This window comes from Charadrius vociferus, unplaced genomic scaffold (genome assembly GCF_000708025.1).
Source record: "Charadrius vociferus isolate BGI_N301 unplaced genomic scaffold, ASM70802v2 scaffold163, whole genome shotgun sequence".
Lineage (NCBI taxonomy): Eukaryota > Metazoa > Chordata > Aves > Charadriiformes > Charadriidae > Charadrius > Charadrius vociferus.
In genome coordinates, this window is record NW_009648332.1 from 17,344,412 (window position 1) to 17,364,073 (window position 19,662).

The window sequence follows — 19,662 nt, forward strand, 5'->3', positions numbered from 1 at the left end:
TAGTGTAACATCTTGCCTAAAAGAGAGGAGAATATCTTTTCCAAGTCCTGTAATTAATAAGCAGCAAACATGTGACTGTCTTCCTCTATCCTAGTACACATAGAGTACTGCAATTTATGTTTCAAGTTTCCATGTCTATAAATTCAGAATGACTCTTTTGCCCTTCTTTTAAGAAGGATAAACTGATCTGTTCTAGCCAACCAGCTAATCCTCACTACTGCTGTGTGCAGAGTCCTAGGGCAGTTTCCTTACAGATTTAGTACATGCCTTCAGCTAACATTAATAGGCACAACAGTTAAAAAGTTAAGAAAACAAAAAGCCACCTTGCACTTATTCCAAAAGAGGTTTTGTGGAATTTTACAGAAGCTAAAACACTCCCAGAAAACTATTACTGAAATGCTCTTCCTGTCAAAGAGGACAGAGGACATTATTTGTTTGCCTGTTCTATGAAAAAATCATACAGATATCATACAGAAGAGTTTTTAAATTAAAATCAGTCATATTGCATATGAGGCGAATCAAGAATCTGTAGAGGAAATCATTCGCTTGGCAAAAAGGGATCAAGCATGCATTTAAATATGTATGTATGGTGTATAAATACATACATATCATTAGTTATTTGTAGCATGCAAAGTGGAGACTGCTTTTTCCACCTGCATACTAAGATAGGCACCTAATATCAGGTGCAACATTACTATATGAACATCATCTGCTTGATGCCCTAGAAGCTTTGGACTTTAACTAACGTTTATGCTTCAGACTAATTCAGCTATTTCAATGGAATCAAACACAAGAATCTAGCGCAGAAATAGCTTGAAAACAGATTTAGACTTCTGAAATGTTTAGGCACTTCAGTAAGTTTTGTTGAGGGCTCCTTTCCCTAGCGAGTCAGGTTGATTTCGTTCATTTATGCTCCTACCAGTTGTGCATAGTGTAATCTAGAGCTCCGTGACCTATTCAACATAACTCACACCTGTCCCTTAGGAAGCTATTGCAGGTTAGTAAATCTCACTGTCATATAGATGTTCCTGTTAGCGGGACATCCTGTTACTCATTTTGTCCTTCATTCCTATTTATAACCCTTAGCAACAGGTTTATTAAAAGGTTTTGGTTTGTTTTATGGGGGATTGTTTGGTTTTAAATTTCCTTTTCTTAAACAGGAATCTCTGCTCCAGCTTCCCAATGACTTTGTTGTCCCCAAGCTAACTTCTTACTAGAAAGAGGCAAATGAGGTATCATAACAGGTCTTAGTTAGAACTATGGTAGAACTATAATGGAAAAGGAATTTTTACCTCCCTACTCGCGCACCTCTACCACATGAAGTAGAGGACATCCAAGCAAATACAGACACCTGTGTGGATAGGGCTTCACAGAACTGCAAGGGGGAATGGGGGCTGCTAGTGTGGGTACACAGGAAATTTCATCCTCAAGTCATTCTATACGCACCTGCAACTAATTCTTCCTCCTACCTGGAATCCTTCTGACTGAGGCAACAAGGGAAAGGACCAGACAGAGTTGCTTGAAAAGAGTAGTCAGCACTGATTTACATGTACTTTCCAAGAGCTTTTCTGGTTTAGCTTATTAAGTTTTCAGCTTCTGACATGCCTGAATTCCATTAGCGCTACCTTGCAGGTGCTGGTCACACACCTTCTTATTCCAGGAGTTAACAGTGTGGAATTACATCTTCTGGGAAAAGTGCAAAAATGATTTATGCCGCCCCCAACATGCCATAAGGTGAACTGCCATACCACTGGGAGAGCAAGACCCACAAACTCAAAACACCTGTGCCTTCCAGCAAAGGATGACTCTTTCAGTGTTAGTGCAGCCTTGTTAACGATTACAGTGGAGTTATACATGGAGCACACATAGCACATTATTCACAGAATTTGCAGAATACTGTCACAGTGCTCCAGACATGACCATGAAGCACAAAAGAAAGTGATTGCTTCCCAGCACTCTGGCCATTCCCAGGGTCACATCACAATGTATAAGTCTCCTTTTCCCTTAACATACCAAGCCTAATGCAAAAGGAAAGTGCTTTCATATAAGTGCTATAACACATACTTAACCTAGTACTGAGCTAGAGATGCTTTACAGTGGAAGAAAAAGCCAGACAGCAGAAAGAACCCTACAGGCCCAAAGCTGCTGCTCCTGCACTGCCTTGTACTGATGCCTCAGTGGAGCAGCCTTGAACTGTCTGCTATTCAAAAGCTGCTTCCAAACTATTCAATGTGTCATTCTTTCAAAAGTGGCCAATTAAATTAAAAAGATTACATGGCATTTAGTTGGGAGCAGCAGCAAACTATTCTAGGAAAATGCAAAAATAACACTATTGTGTTATGCCTACGTTTAGGGAGTTTGTTTTCTTGAGCCTAACCCTATACGCACATGAAGCACTTGTTGACTTCAATGGGTGTTATCGGTTTCTGAGGTCTACAGTGCAAGCCACACTATAATTCTCACAAGGAGTTATAGATTTATTTTTGGAGGCAGCAATGCTAGACTAATTCAGTTCCAGCCAGGATTAAAAACTCACTTTTCTAGGAGCCCTACTTATCATTAAAATCTAAACAGCTTGAGTGAAAGGGAATCAATAACTGTGTTCCCTCCAACTTGAGTAAACAGTATTTTGTGGTCGATAAGAGTTGTGCCAACACCAGACTACACGCATCTACCAGATCACATAAAACCATTCTATTAAAATCTGCATTTATTTCATTTGACCCCAAGACACAACTGCCAGGAAGTGCTGCCAAGTAATCCTACAGCCAGAGTCAAGGCTCGGGACATCAGTCTTGAGCAGCCCTTGTTTCCCACAGATTTCCTAGGATCCACTGTTTCGAGAGAGAGTACTGTCCTGCAGGGCTCAGGCAACTGTAAACATTACTCTTGCATTCCGAGAGGGGGGGGATGGGGGGGAAGTACCATGGCATGACACAGACCAAGCCTGGTTTACTCACAGTTTCTATCATATCATACACGTCACACGTCAAACAAGTTGAAAATTGCATTTAACTGCAATCAGGTCCCTACATGCATCTTCCTTCACCAGCGGGGCCTCAGTAACAACCTCACGTAAAGTATACAGTAAGCAGAAAAGGGTAGGAAGCAACAGTTTAAGTGGCTGAAGACACAGGATGCAGGCAGAGATTCCAACAGCCGCTGCAAGCAGCGCTGAGGTTAATGCAGTTAATAAAACTATATAGGGAAAACCAAACCAAACCAAAACAAAAAACCTAACATGGAAATCAGATAGCTCAAGGAATCTAAACTACAAATGGAAAATTTGTGGTTAATTAAAAACATTATATGCCTGCTTTTTTCCCCCCCCTGTTGAAAGAGTTTTTCTAAGGAGCCCTGACTCCCACTTCTTCCCAAAGGCAGCAACTGGAATTATATTCCCAAGTTAGACTGAAGGGAGTAAAAGAGCACAAGAAAGTTTGCATGGTTTACAACCTCTAGCCTGCAAACGTGAGCTTATCTCCACTAATATTTTTTCTTTCTTTTTTATTTTTTTCATATTGTAAAGCAGCTGTAGGCAGCAATCTGTGTGTACAGCCATATTTTGCAAAATTTGAAAACACAGCTGAGAGATCCACTCACCTGTACACATGCAATACACCCATTCATAAGCCACTGCTGTACAGAAAGCACTCCACAGGCACTAAACAGCTCAGGACTTAAATACGTAAGCCCTGGATTGCGCCTACAAAAGCAGTTCTAAATACGTAGCAGGTCTGCTGAAACACTGACCAGACATCAGCACCCCATGGCTCCACCTTTCCAGTCCCACTCTAACCCCACACACCCTTACCAGATGAAATGCGAGTTCACTACCGTAGTTACCCAAGTTCCTTGTAAACTCCAGAGATAGCATTGCATCACTAACTCCCTCGAGATCTCTGCCCCCTATAACAACCTTATTTACAGAAACTCTTCACCTTTTATACCCCCTCCCAGAATTTCTAATGCCATGACCCCAGAAATCAGGGCTATTGAAATAAAACTGTAGTGCTTCTGACTGGGGCCTTTTGCACGAGTCCGTAATACATACACTTTGATACAACTGTTTTGCCTTACTGAGGACAAACACACCACTGGATCCACTTATAATTATTAATCTGTTACCGGTAGCAACTGACATCCTCTATGTATTTGTTGGGTGGAGTAATAAAATGGGACATTGCTCTCAATGAGCTTGGTTTTAAGTCAATCTCGAAACACACGTGCTTTAGCATTTCTCTTTCAGTGAACCTCACAGCTGTCAGGTTGCCTTATACTAGACACAGCACAAGAATGTGGATCACACCTATGGCATCAAAACAAATACAGTAAATGATTAAATAGTTAAACTTTTAAAGTACACTTAATTGTCTGTATTTTTCCCCATCAGAAAAAGGCCTTGCGAGAAAAGTGGCTCTTGGATGGCTTTAGTTCTCTCACTCCAAAAGAGCAAGAAGAAATGCAAAAGCAGAATTGGGAGGACCAACAACGGACTCATGAGCTGGAACAAGATATTTTCAGGTAGGGTAGTACCCCTGCCCTTCTGTCTGGGTTTAAATGGTGCCTTCTTAAAAGTCCTACCTTATTTTGTAAAAGATTAAAGTATCAGCAAGGGCTAGACATATGCAGTTTGATACAGAATAAAGCAATCTTTGTTATATTTTTTTCTAGTCAGCTATAATTAGAGAATACACAATGCAAGCTTCCATACAGTGAATTTTATCAAACCGCACCATAAATATCTTGCTGAGTATTTGTTTCTTTAATTCCAGATACCCCTTTTATGTTATACTCAATAGATTATGTAAGCCACAGTATATGGGTTTTGCTCTGATAGCAATTGTTGAATCAGAATTTCCAAACAACAGTAAATAGTTTTAAAAGTTCTTCAGTTTCACTAGGTCCTGCAGCCTTTAACACCTGATTTCTACCATAACACAGCACTTCAGAACGGTACAAGCAGCCTAGCCCTATTAATATCATTTGCCTTATTTTCATTTACCTTCCATGCTGTTTTGTCCTCAATTTATTCCCAGAAGCCCCTTATAGAGAAGGCCTTTTTCTCCCTTTTATTAGAGATGTTCCTACAAGTCTCATTGCCTAGCACCTCCCTGCCACATAGGGCTAATATCAAACTGCATGGACAGTCTCACATATAACTCCTTTACTATGGACATGATTCTATGTGCTTATTAGCTGCAGTTAGCCTTTCCCAAATATCATGGGGCTCTGTACACAATCAGCTCCTTACCTGGGTCCAGGCATACTGACCCATTAGCACACGCAGAAAAGATAAGTGTTCCTGTTTCTTTGGATGCTAGAAAGTTCCATCATCCTTTTTTGAGGCTTCTTCCTCTATTTCAGTTCAATAGCATCTTCCTCCATACTCTCATCTTCCTCCACTGTCCTCCTACACACACTTTTTTGGTAAAGTTGTCACCAAGATTACCTCCTCCGGTTATCTCCCACACACTTTCCTCCTTACTCCATCTCTCTGACACAAGCGATAATTCTCTTGGCTGACAGGCAGCAGCCTAGTGCTAGTTTGTCCTATAATTATGCTGACTTCTTGCCTGAAAGCACTTTTCTCAACAGAACAGCTTTTCATTCACCTCTGTGGAATTCTTTGTTGCAGTGGTAGGAGGTAGACAGTGTGCTCTAAAAACAGCCCAGCAGGTAATGATTATGAAGGCATGCAAGAGGGGTCCCTATGACAGCGTGATCACCAGGAAAGAGAGCCATGTGGGGAAGGACTGGCTCAGGAGCAACAGGGAAGTTGCACTGAGCAAGTAGCTCCCTACCAGTCCACTGGACATTCAGCCCTTCTCCACCCTCTGGGAGGATAGACTAGATTTTCAAAGTCCTGTTGGCTTTGAGTAAGAGCTGGAGCTTTAGTCTAGATCTCCTTTATGCCCTAAGAAATTTGGTGACAGCACATCTTTAAAACTACTTTCTTTTCATCTACAGTTACCAATTCATGTGACAACACCCAAATAATGAACAAGCAATGCTATTATAGAATCATAGAACAGTTTAGGTTGGAAGTGACCTTGAAGATCATCAAGTTCCAACCCCCCCTGCCATAGACAGGGACACCTCCCACTAGACCAGGTTGCTCAAAGCCCCATCCAGCCTGGCCTTAAACACCTCCAGGGATGGAGCTCCCACAAATTCTCCAGGCAGACTGTTCCAGTGCCTTACCACCCTCAAAGTGAAAAATGTCTTCCTAATATCTAATCTAAATCTACCTTCTTCCAGTTTGAAGACATTCCCCAGTTTGAAGCCATTATAGTGGAGGTCTGTGAATGTCTATGTCACTAAAAAGGAAAGCTACTGAACTCCTGACATACTGACTGCCTTAAAAAACAGTGAAATATTTTAGCAGGAAGCATACTGTATCTCCAGCATCTAAATCTAGTCTGTCACCTCCTAGCATACCTTTAGAGTTCTCTGCACCCAAGTCATTGTAATCAAGCTATCTCACAGCAACACTGATAGTGGGTCACTCCTGTCCTATCCCTGGGGAGACTTGGAATACAGGATTAGGACTTAAAAACCTTCCTAAAGTGCCAGAGATTTCAGCAAATAGGGCTGATTATTCACATACGTGACATCATATCCACATCTCGCAGAATTACAGGTTTGTAGCTACAGGTATAGTCTTTTGATACTGTTTTTGTAATTTTTGTCCCAAATTTGTCATCAGCTTAGTAGCCCTAATTTTTATTTCCTCAGATGCCAAAGCTGAATGCACATAGTGAGCTTTACTTCTCTGAATATAGCCATATAAATTTTTTTTAGCATGACTAGAATTTATCACTGTTACAAATAGTAAAACAGTAATCCAACTGGAGCTTCAAACCTGGAAAACTCCTTTAATTTATGTAGGTAAATTAGCATCACAAAGGAATATTCCTTTTACTTTAATTCTAGATTGGATCTAACAGTTGACAAAGGGATATAAATTTCAAAGTTTATCCGAATTAGAAGCTTCCAGGTCTTTTAAAAGATGTCCATAGACATCTAAAGGAAGTTTCTAAAATGTATTTGTGCTTTAAGGAAGGACAAACGAAACTGCCAAACCCATCATTTGTCCCCAGTTGCTTGCTTAAATCACAACATGGATCCTGGAGTACCATCTCAGCCCATATCTATTTTTTGATAATTACAAGGACCAGATGCAGGTACAGTGTGAATGGGAAGACTGCACATTTAGTACTGTATCCCATGACCAAGAGCACACATATTATACCAAACAAGGAGGAGGTTCCTCAACTTGTACACTTGATGTATGCCTGAGCCTATAACAGCCTAACTACAGGAATGTGCCTGTTACCTTCCCAAAGGAATTTTTGCCAGAGACTTTGTTAACATTCAGCATGTACAAAGAAATCCATTTTAGAATTCCTTTCCCATGGAGGTGGGATGCAGGGATTACAGGTTTGTTTTGTTGTGTTGGTTTTGGGTTTGATTTGGCTTTTTTTTTGTTGGTTTCGTTTTGGTTTTTTAATAGTTTCTATTTATATGCCTGCATTTAGGAGAACTGTATTAGGTATGAATTCTTTTCCTACATAGTTCCAGATCCAGTTAATTACAAGCACAAGTCATGTTTGTATATCTAAAATGGCTGATATTCTGACCATAAACCAGCAATTTAAATCCTGATGAAGATGAAATGAAGTTGACTTGCAACCGTAAGCACTACACTGGAAAAAAACTGCAATGAGTGTTTGATTGTAGTTGCTGGTCTTTTCCTTTTCTTAATATTATTCTTCTTTTTCCAAGAATATAAGGCTGTTTGTTTTATTACACTTGCTTAAGGGAACCTGTGAACGGTTCCTCTTATTTTCGTATATGCCGCTTTTTCATGGCATTTTATTTTTTTCATGGTGAACTGCATATTTCCACAGCCATTTTTTGTTACTACCAGTGTTACCAACAAAGTTTTCCTGCATGTGACCTTCTGCTGGGAAGCTCCACCAAATTGCTTCCTCCTTAAAACGATTCCTACTTCTTGACACACATCTGAAATTCTTCAGATTTATTTGTAGCTAAATGAATCAGACAAATTACATCAGTTTAAAATGAAAAGATTAACTGACAAAGAAAGTATAACAAAATTACACGCTGTCTTCACTCTTACGATAACAACTTCACAAGTATAATGCATCCTAGAAATGAAAATCAGTATAGAAATGCTCCTAATTACATTCCTGAGCCACCCTGAATTAAGAGGACTTAATTCACCATTGCTGAAGTTTTAAAGACAGTTTACAGGTTTGTAAGGCCTTGATATCAAAAGAAATATTTTCATTACTAATACACTTACTTTCATAGCCAAACAATCTACACACCTTAGTCTTTGGCAGCTTTTATCTTCGCAACACACAAAGGACTCAGACAAGGACATTTGACTTTACAGATGGAGAATGGAGGCAGAAGAACATACCTGGAGTCATGTGGGAACTTCCCTCAGAACTAGGAATTTAAACAGCTCTACTCACATCAAGCATCTTTTGCTATAAATTATACTTCCCACCACTCCTCAATACCTGCCTAGCAAAGGCCTCTAGAGAAACATCCATGCTGCCTTCCAAATATTATTAGGTTTTGTTTAGATATACACAGCCCAGTTTCAAACCAGCCAGCAGCAGCACAGAAACCTTGTAATACAGAGTTCAATATGAACAAAGTCCATTAAAAAGCACAAAATATGCACCACGCAGTACTTGCACAGTGCTTTTTCTATGCCATAGATAGCACCCAAGCTAACAAAAGCTAGCGTGACTACTTATATGTGAAGTCATACCTTCGACCTGCCCTGTAAATCAAAGATTGCTAAACTGATCATGTAGACACATGTCATGCACTAAGCAGTAAGTTATATTATTGAGAAGCTCAGTAGAATTATTTCTTCTGGATGTCTGATTATTAAACTTCCCTTGATCCGGAGCGATTCTGTCCACTCAGGTGATTATTCTGCATGGGTTTTATCTTCAGTTAAAAAATCTGAATCACTTTAAAGACTTGTTGAATATCCTTAAACCAGTCTTTGTTTCTGCTGAGACAGCAATTGCAATTGCAGGCCACAGTAGTGGCATGGGCCTTTCTGTCACCTTCCTCAATGGGACTTCTGTTTTTAAACATTCTTTACTCAGGTGCTGAATAGAGCTAGTGTATGTCTGTTAATTATTTCAGATTTGAGCATTTTTTGATAAAAGGGAGAGTTCCATCCTTTCTATCAACAACAAAACAGTGAGTAGTGAGTGGCCTGAACCACCGTGCAGACAAATAGCTCTGGTTACAGACAAAACCATCATTTATATTACCTGTCCTATTCACCCTCTTTACATGTTAGGAATTACAGCGAGCCAAGAGAGCACGTTCTTGGTCAGGGTACAAGCTGAATGAAGAATTTTGAGTCCCATTTTCTCATTTTGTTTTCAGCAAATAGCACTCATTCTTGATGGAATTAGTTGCTAAACAACATACTTAAAAATGCACAAACAATGTCACAGTTAACTAAGATCTATTCAGTGGTTTGTAATGTGAGACACGAAGGCAGGCTAAGGCTAGGTGGACTCCAGAGCTGCTAAAGCATTTGACTCACCTCAAAACGTGAGGACTTGCTAAACTGCCTCTTCCTCTCAGTCCAGCACTCTCCAGGGTGGTAGCCTCCTATCTGCTTTTCATTCTTAAGCCGTTTATTTTTCTTCTGAGGTGGCAGTGGTGCCAACCCCAGCAGATTAGCTGGTGGCCAGCAACCGTCAGGTATTGTCTGTAGAATGTCTTAATACAGCTACTATTTCAGCAGAGAAAGCTCCAATTTAATATCTTAGCTTCTAAGGTTCCTTCTTTCATCCACACCTCCATACTACTTATTTTCCTCTCTCAAATGATGAGCACTACTCGAGGAGAGAAGGACAAATATCCAAAAGGTTGATTTAATACCGTAGCTATGTCATATTTCCTTTTCTCTACAAAACACAGCAGCACTGTTGAAAGAGTTTCTTATAATTGCTAGTGTAGCTGCTAGACCCGTTCAAGACAAATACAAACTATGATGTAACTTCATAAAAATGTCACTGATTTAGAAGTTTCTAAAGATTTAAACACACCAGAAAAGATTCTGACCCAACTTTTCAACTGCACAAAGTCATAAGGACTTTGATTTCCTTGAACCATACAGATTTCTTTTAAAAGTTTCCATTCAACAAATTCCAGCGTGCACACTCACAACATCCTCTGAAAACGAACCATAAAAAACTGTCTATATGCAAATATGAGTGCAAAAGAGATACTTAAGGTCTAGATGCAATTCCCATTACATGGGTATGAGAAATTTTCCCTAACCCCACTGAGCACTGAATCAGTCCTCTTAATTACCATGTGAAGTGGGTGTTGGTATGGGTGTGAGAGCATATATAAATTTAAATAATATTTTTCTTGATCTCCCAGATAACTATATGGGATTTATCATCTTTGATTTATTTAGGGTTGTGTTTTCTCTTTCTCTCTCCCCACCCCATCCCCCCCCCCTTTTTTTTTTTAATACCTTCCCAGGATTTTTCCTCGTCTTCTTCCACCTGTGTGTCTAGGAGTGTTCACAGTCCAGACTGAAATAAACCCATAGTAAAGGTTAATGATTCTTCAGTTCATCTTGCTTCTGTGAGATTTTAATCATTAATTTTTGCACTATGATAATATTGCAATCAAGTCTCATGTAAAAATACAACATTTCAATCTATTAAACTAATAATATTCTGTAAGAACTGCAGAAATATGGCACTTGGTCATTGCATTAGTGTCTTTTATAGGCCTCCAAGAATGTTCGTCCCCCTCATTATAAAATTTTTTAATTTTAGCACTATAATCAGTACCTTTGAGCAAGGTCCTAAAGGCATCTTGCAGAGCTCAGGTCCAAAGTGTTAACTGCTTTTAAATATTTTTTTTTCTAGCTTTTACTTTCATCCTGAATGCATTTTTCTTCACAACTAAGTTCTGAGTTCTGTGACACCTTAGTATTTCAAAAAAGAGGATATTCTCGCTAACAGATAAAAGTCCACATAGTATCCTATTATTGTAGCCCTACAAATCTGAGTTTAAATATGACAAGAGCCACAGTGTTATTCAGACTCCTTAAGCAGTCACACAAGGAGATAAATAATGTTTCTCTGCCAGCCTGCATTCAACTTTTCTGGTCTGAGTACTTTAAAGGGAGGACAGGTTTCGATTATTAATGTTGACTTTGGTGTATTATTGTGGATCCTAGCACATACTGAAGAATAATTCAAAACATAAAACAACTTTTTTCTATCAGGGTTATAGGCCATCATCACCCTGTAACTCTGGCTCAGATCATCTAGTTGTAACTCTATCCTGACTGATCTCAGCAACTAGTGATATCAGTTGCAGTTGCCTTAAGTCTACAGTCATCCATTTCTGACATGGATTCAAAACCAATGGAAGACATATTTCACTCAAACGGGGAAGGTTTTGAAATTTCCTTTTGTTTTTTTCCTTTAAGTGAAAAGAAATTCTTCTAAAAATGACACCAAAAAGAAAAGGTAGATGAACCCAGAGACTGAAGCTATATGGCACTCCCCTACAGCATAAGGGATCCAGTTCAAGTCCCAGTTCAGAGTTAAATCTGGACTTGATTTGCAATTTTCAGGGAAAGTGACTTCCCAGCTATTAGGCTAAGACAAATTTCTATCTAAAACCCAACAAATATGCACTTATGCAGAAAGGAACGGTCTTGACCAGAAAGAGGGGGAAAAATGGGATATGGGAGACCTGCTTAAGTTGCTGCCTTAGTCACCAGGGAAAATAATTTGACTGAAATACTTAATGCATTGCTTTCTCCCTCTCTCACATACACAGAGATTAGATAGTTTATCCTGGACCCTTCTGTCTAGAAGGGTTTTGTCAAACATCTTAGTGCTAAGAAAACAAAAAACTCTAATTAGGAAAAAGATGCCTTGAACTTCGTACTCAGCTTTAACATGCAAAAAACTATACAACATAGTTTTAACATATAACAAAAAGGGGAGGAAAAGGCAGCTGTGACCCCTTTTAAATAACATACAAATCTACCGCAGAAGTCAATAGGCCAAAGACTGCTAAGCTTCAATCTCCCTTTTACATAACAATAAAGGTTTTTTAAGAAAAGTTAACTTACCAGCCAAGTCTTAGCTGGCAAGATACTTCTGCTTTGCACTGCTAAAATCTGACAGGATAAATCAATTGCTGAATATCCTGCTGTCTTAGAGAATATCCAAAATGAGTATCTTTGGTATTCAGAAGAGGTAGGCTCGTAGACTTTGTAAAACAAAGCTCTGACTGACTAGACCTTGGTACAATCAAGGCTCCTCCTCTAATAAGTAAACCCTTAAAAATTGTTTTAGTGTTGGAAATCGCACCTAATTGCAATCTTAGAAAGTGATTGCTGTTAGCACCTGATGTGACATGTATCATACATATGTGAGCTACTCTGTTTTCTCTTGCAAACTCATTGGTAATACTTGTGAGGATATTACTTGAGCAAACACCACAAACATTAACCTTCCCAGCTGCTTCTCCTAGGTGCACTGAATCAGTGTCTTACATGACTGCTGTTCTGCTGAAAATGAATACTTTCCAGAAACAAGATTTCAGCACTTTTCCCAGAGAATTAAGTACACAAAGTGCCAATGAATTTAGGGCAACAAAGATGATTAGGGGACTGGAGCACCTTTCTTATGAGGAAAGGCTGAGGCGTGAGTGACTAAGAAGGACACGTGTATGTCTGTAAAAGCCCCAGCCCACAGCCTCAAATAGGAGCCCTTAAAACTTACTAGTGTTTTTAAGTCTGTAGCTACACGAGTTCTGGTCTAGTTACAACAACCACCACTCCACACCAGCAAGAACTTTAATTTTAATCAAGACTTTTTTATCCCTGAAGAATCAAGCTTCAGGCTGTCAGTCAAGCGCCAATACACCTGTTTTACCAAAGCAAAGAATTCTGAAATCCCAGAACCCACTTTCACACACACAAAACCACAGAGAACTGCCTGGGCATCTTGGAGCTGAACACACACGCACCACCCTCAGAAAGGCCCTTCATCATCCTGGGTGTTCGTAAACTCTTCATTCTCAATCCCAATCAGACTGGAAAACAACAAAGCTTCAGGCTTTAGTCTCTTGAGCATCCTCCCACTACGCAGGTTGCTTAGTTTTCAAAATCCATACAATTATGGAGTTATCATTTCATAAAAGTAGCCTGCAAAGCACATCAGTATTATGATTTCTAGCTGTATTAATTTTCATATTAGAAAATTAGTTAAGAGCTGTTTTATCTACAAAAAGTGCTTGCAAATGCCATTATTGTTTTATCAAAAAATTATACTTGTTTTACCCCTCAGAAATACAAATGCAATTTGATTTCCATTGATAGAGGTGGTACTTCTGGAATTGTAGCTTCTAGTTATAGATTGAGTAGAACTTTCCTCCACAGGGGATCCTCCTGAATACAGTTTGGCTATGTATATTAAAATATAGCGTATGAGGTCATGTTATCTAGCCCTACATCATAATTACAAGGGAGTAATCACATTTCTTGAGACAATGTAGGAGAGAAAATTTGCTTAGAGATGAGGAAATTCTGGGGGGGTGGGTCTATATTCCTTAACTGTTGCCTCCTGTAAAATAAATTTATTTCAGCCACTGTTTTCAAAGTAGGCTCAGAGGGAACCTATGGCAGTTATATTAAAAAAAAAAAAAAGAGAGAATACTATTTCACTGGATTTTCTGATGCATGTGAAATTATAAGCTGATCTCATATGAGAGCAAAATTTGTCAGGTTCAGTAGAACCAGCACCACTAATGTCTATATTCACAATGTATTGAATCTGCAACGTTGTTCTCTGCCTGGTATTAAATCAAAGTGAATTGTGATTGCAGACTGGAGAAGGAAATTGAGGCTCTGGAAAGAGAGGAAATGGAAGTCTCAGCTAAAGAACAAGCAATTTTAAAGAAACTTAAGTCTGTTGAAAAAACAACAGAAGACATAATAAAGGTTAGTGCCACATTACTCCAGAAGTAAAATTAATTACTCGTTCATCATGATAACTAGAAAAGTGGAACAAGCTGGATCCTGTAAGTGGTCGTGAGCTTTTGTCTAAAGTGACAGTAGTTCAAAGAGGTCAAGATATTACACTGTTCAAGCGCCCAAATGTTTCCATTTGCTTGTTTATGGGGGTGGGGGAGCAATTCTTACCATTACTCATCTATAGCACATCTCAAAAAAAATAGCACTGCCACTGGCAGCAACCAGCAACTCTGCATCTCAGCCAGTGACAGACATAATGGGTACAGAGTGGGTACAGAGGCTGACGTATTCATGCTCCTTCAGGTGATGTGCCCAACTAAACTGCATCATGCTTTTCCCCAAGTCCCTGAGAGAGGTTATAGTGAAGCATGACTCAATATTATCAGTCATTAGTCTTTGTCAGAAGGTCTTTTTGATATTTGAAAATAATCTCAAACCATCTTAAAAACATAGCAATGAAACTAAACTTCAGTTCTCCAGTTGGTCTTACACACGCACACTCTCTCTCTCTAAAGAGTCACAGGGAGGTAAGCACAACTGGAAAGCCAAAGCAGAATGTTTGTAAATCTTCGAAGCCAACCAGCTTGGGCCACAGTATGAGGCTGTGTCACCAATTAACACTTTGTAACGTCCTGTCCTTCCCTGTGCGACTTGGAATCATATTGGCAAAAAGACCAGAAAAATTTCACTTTCTCCCTTGCCATGATCCAACTGAGCAGGTTCCACTTTTAGCCCCTTCTCAGCATGAAGCCACGCACACAAAAACTTAAGACTATCAGATAAAGCACTGTCTAGTTAACAACTTAAAACTGACTAATCACATTTTTTGTTAATGGTTCTCTTTCCTAGTCTGTGAAGACTGAAAAAGCAGAAGTTGAAAAAGGTACGTTCAGTGAAAAAAAAAAAACCACAAACAAACAACAAACAACTTAAAAAGGTTTTTTTAGAAGTCAGTGAAAATATACTAAATACTTTGTGGATCTTCTTTATTCAGAGGCAGCAGACTACATATACACCAACATACCTGACCTTCCCAAGTATTTCAGGCCTTCTGCACTGAAAAGTACAGCACAGGCTGCCACCGATGATGAAGAAAAGAGAAAAGGTACTGCTTATCAGTAACTCCAAAGGGTGTCCATATGTGCAAAGACTTCCTATAAATTGAATCTAATACACTTCATGGGAAGGCTAAACATTACAGATATGGGATAATGTTGTTCTCATTTAAGCTGTGTTATGTTATTAGTAAGGTCATCAAAACTGGGACACGGGTGTAAGTACCATTGAGAATAAGGATCAAGCGCTTTCAACATTAATGCTTCTTTCCAGCTCTTTGTTCCTCTGCCTGGTGTAACTTTAAGTAGTTCCTCCCTTCATATCATACATTTTACATTTTTTATCCACACTTACACCTGCTGGGCAGCCAGCAGTATTCTGGTTACGTGCCAACTACTACAAAGCCTCCTAAGCTTTCTGAGTGCCCAAGACTCTCTAGTCTTGCAGCACGTTGAACTCTTTCAACTGCTCCTGCCCAGCACGACACCAGGGGCCAAGGTTAAATCTGACTTTCTCAGTAAATCACATAATGAAGACTGGCTTCTCAATAGCTTATTTTTCCTAACAGAATTAGATACAAATGAAAATATTTTTTTCCACTTCAAGTTTTGACAGGATGGAAGGGGGCATTCAAAATAAGAGTCAAATATATTGGTTATGTATGTGATAATTTCATATATACGATAACTCATTCTGACAGTCATTCTCTATCACTGTCAGAACTCTCCTACAATATTTCTTGCAGCTGCTGCATTATCAGTTTAAGCACTTGTTTCTTTCAACAGCATTGTTTGCCATGGAAATTAAAGTTGAAAAAGACATGAAGACAGGAGAAAACACAGTGTTATCAACAATACCTCTCCCCTCCAAGGAGTTCAAAGAGACAGGAATTAAAGTCTATGATGACGGCAGGAAGTCAGTCTATGCAGTGTCCTCAAACGGCAGCACAACACAAAATGGGATGGATGAACTTGCTCCTGTTGAGGTGGAGGACCTGCTACGGCAGGCAACAGAAAAAAATTCCCAGTCTCCCACAGAGTATCACGAGCCTGTGTTTGCAAATAAATTTTGCAGGCCAGTTACTCCTCAGAAAGACAAGTTAGTCCCTGGACCAAAACTGGAAGACACCCACAGAAGAGAGATGAATGGATTTAGCAATCATCAGACAGAATTCTCCAAAACACAGCCCTTTTTGCAGCAACATAAAGAAAATGGGCTTGATCTTCCAAAGGTAATACAGCCAAAGTCTCCCTCTCCAGTACTTTCCCATTCAGAGAAGAAAGTGCACACTAATCCTGAAAACAGGATGATACATAATGAAGAAAGAAAAGCTGCACATGAAGAATTAAAAACTTACCAGAATACTACAGAAAGACGTAATGAAACAGGGTTTTCAAGTCCCTGCCATCTTAATGAAACATCCCCTGCACCTCAAGATGAGGAAGACGTTCAATACAACATTGTCCAAGCTGTACCATGTTATGTGGATGATTCTGAACCAGTAACAATGATTTTCATGGGTTATCAGCGCATTGATGATGACGAAGAAGCAGATCAAAAGTTGTCACGATACGATGGGGTTATCCGTGCAGAACTAGTTATCATTGATGACGATGACGAAGACGACAGCAAATCTGAGAAACCAGCATATCATCCCATAGGCCACTACAGTCAGGTTTATCAGCCACCAAGCAGGAAAATCACAGAAGTCCCACAGGTGAACACTGTGAGCAGTCTGGGTGCGAGCCTGAACAAGGTACCCCACAAAAATTCCATCTCCCTGAGAGAACAAGAGGAATGCTTAAGCTCCCCGACACACCGTGCTCATCTTCACAGCCAGATACCCGGAGATGGTACCGAAGATCCTTCACTAACAGGTAACAGAAAAGGAAACTCATGTCACTGTTGTTTGCTCATGTAGCAAACTGATACTACTCTTACCTACTAGCAACTCTTTCACTTCACTCTTTGGATTGTTTTATGGACTAATATGCAATTACTAACAAATAAGAGCAAAGAAATGATTAACAAATGCCAATCTGCATTTTGGTACTGTTGAATTATTTCATCTTTAGCAATGCACTAGTTACCGTATCAAAATTTGGAAAATTAACTATCTCAGAAATGCCATTTCTGTTATCTTCAGAGATTAAAAGTGATTCTCTTTTAAGTGATAATTAAAAGTTCCATTAATGCTACTTCAATTAGTAGAATTAGTTTTCATTTCTACCAGGTAACTAACAGCATTGCTTCTTAACGCTGTCTCCTCACTGGAATGTTTTTGTGCCTATCTGCATTCTAGAGAATCCAAATTGCTCCTTAAATCAGAAAGACTGTTTAATAACCAGATTTACTTTGCATTTTTCTGGAATCCTCATTGCCAACCTTGCCTTGACAATGTTTATGCAAGTTTTATTGTTTTTTTGTTAACCCAAGTTAGATATTTTTATAGCCTCTGAAAGACAATGGAACAGTTTTCATCACTACATGTGGTTAACGCACATAGTCCATCATGTTATTTTTTAATACTTTTTATATTCTATTAATACTCAAGGTGTCTATTTCTTATTATAAATTTTCATAATAAAAGGTTGAAAGAACAACAGCAAGATCTTCCAGAAACATGGAAAGCTCTTGTTTATGATTATGGTGCATTTTAACACATACTATTAAACTGCATTTAAGTATATTTACAGAGCAGCAGACTTCAGACAGTAGTCACATTCCAGTTCAAGGAAAGAACACTGTGCTTGAATTATAGGAAGATCAGGGTCCTGATCCCACATTCTCTCCCCATTCCTCTTCCAGACTATTTTCTGAATAATTTTGCAGTTTGGCAACAAAAGTGAATGTCTGGGCCCTGCCTAAAGCTGCATCGGCAGCCCAGCATTTCTTTACAGTACAGGTAAAGCCAGGAGAGAGGGTGGTCACTGGATCACATAAGGAGTTTCAAGTATTTTTGCATCAGTACGCACTGATTGGGAAGAGCTGTTCAGTAAGTAATGCTCTCAGTTTACAGGAGTATCAACCTCATTCAGTCATGCACAGAACAGCCTGAAATATTCCAGTAGTGCTGGACAGCCTTTCTGATCAAGGAGGCCACTGCACTTTTCTAGCCCTTGAGAGGACCTTTGTTTCTCTCAAGCATTAATCCTGCCAGCTGTACCCTTCCCTGTGTCCTCTGGGACCCAAGGCTGCTGCCAGCAACTCTTATGCCAGCAAATGAAGCTGCATTAGCTGATACCGGCAAGATAAACCACTCCAGCCCATTATATTTTGGGGATAGTCCCTTAATTCCCCCATCACATACGTATAGGCATATAATGGAGAAGCTACACTCACCCCCCCACCAGCTGGCTGCTACTGAAACAATTCATTCATCCGACAGCCCGCTGCGTGGGTGCTTCTGAACAGCTCCTGGGAAAGAGGGTTCCAAGAAGTAACTACGAGCTAGCAGTACCATTCGGATGGGCCATACATAGGCCATGAGATGTTAACTGAACCCCTCAATCTGTAACAATCTTTGCTTATTTTTGTCTCCTGAAAGAAGCATCTGAAACTTCTTTATTTTTCCCCGCCAGTCAAACACTCTCCAAACAATCCAAGTTCTCTCCCTTTTGAGCTTAGTGGAAAATAAAGACGGACTTTCAGGGAAGGGGGATAAGTGTAAGTCTAGCAAAGACATTTGAGAACCTATTCTGCTAATCTGTATTTGGTCTTACCCATTTAACTTACAAGTATTCTACCAAAAAGCAAATAGCCAATTCGGGGAAAACTCGTCCCAATTAAATTAAAGGCAGTTTGGCAACTGCCTCAAAAATACACCCCAGCAGTCAGCACTGCCTCCAAGTGAGTCTCTTAAGTGCCCAGTAGAATTTGGAACTAAGCCATATTACTTTGCACCCCTCCACCTATTTATTGGCACTCCCCAGGACATTCTGAGCAGTGGAAAAAGCCAGGAAGTGACTCAATTTTTCCCAAGTAGTCCTGTAATCCTACTGCAACTTCTAAAAAGGAAACAAAACCAGGAAAGCCTCTTAAATCTAGAACAATGTATTACAGAGAGCTGTTTCTTAGGGAAATAAACTGTTTTAAAAGCAGCCACTGATGCCCAGCCCAGCAGGTTCACCCTAAACACCACCAGTGAAAAGAGGGGAGTCAAAAATATTTTTGGTACATCATCATCCATTACTAAAACAAACCATACAACAGAAAAAAATAATCCTCCGAAATTAAAGCTTTGGGAGGCATTTGCAGCATTTGAACATCAAAAAGGCACCGAGGGGAAAAAAAACCAAAACAAAAAACTAAAGCAAGGAAGCACAGGATAGACAAGGGAGACGGTCCCTTACGTAACAATCTTGCTTTGGGAAAGAAACGAATCTTTAGAGCAAGTTACTGAAAAAGTTAGTGATGGCCAAGGACAGCTAGGAGGCAGAGGAATTTTTCCACGTGCCAATCTATATAGAGGAATACTAGATTAAATTAGGAGCTTTCATCATGCCTCCAAACTA

The 19,662-nt window shown here is 39.5% G+C and overlaps 1 protein-coding gene across 1 annotated transcript in view; it reads left to right on the forward strand.

Moving 5' to 3' along the window:
- The window catches only part of PALMD (palmdelphin), a 28,116-nt gene that overhangs the window by 6,716 nt on the left and 1,738 nt on the right, over positions 1 to 19,662 (forward strand). Inside the window, exons 3-7 of the mRNA XM_009884763.1 lie at positions 4,394 to 4,524; positions 13,945 to 14,059; positions 14,942 to 14,975; positions 15,087 to 15,197; positions 15,934 to 17,025. Of these exons, the coding sequence (XP_009883065.1) occupies positions 4,394 to 4,524; positions 13,945 to 14,059; positions 14,942 to 14,975; positions 15,087 to 15,197; positions 15,934 to 17,025 (1,483 nt within the window). The remainder of the gene's footprint in view (positions 1 to 4,393; positions 4,525 to 13,944; positions 14,060 to 14,941; positions 14,976 to 15,086; positions 15,198 to 15,933; positions 17,026 to 19,662) is intronic.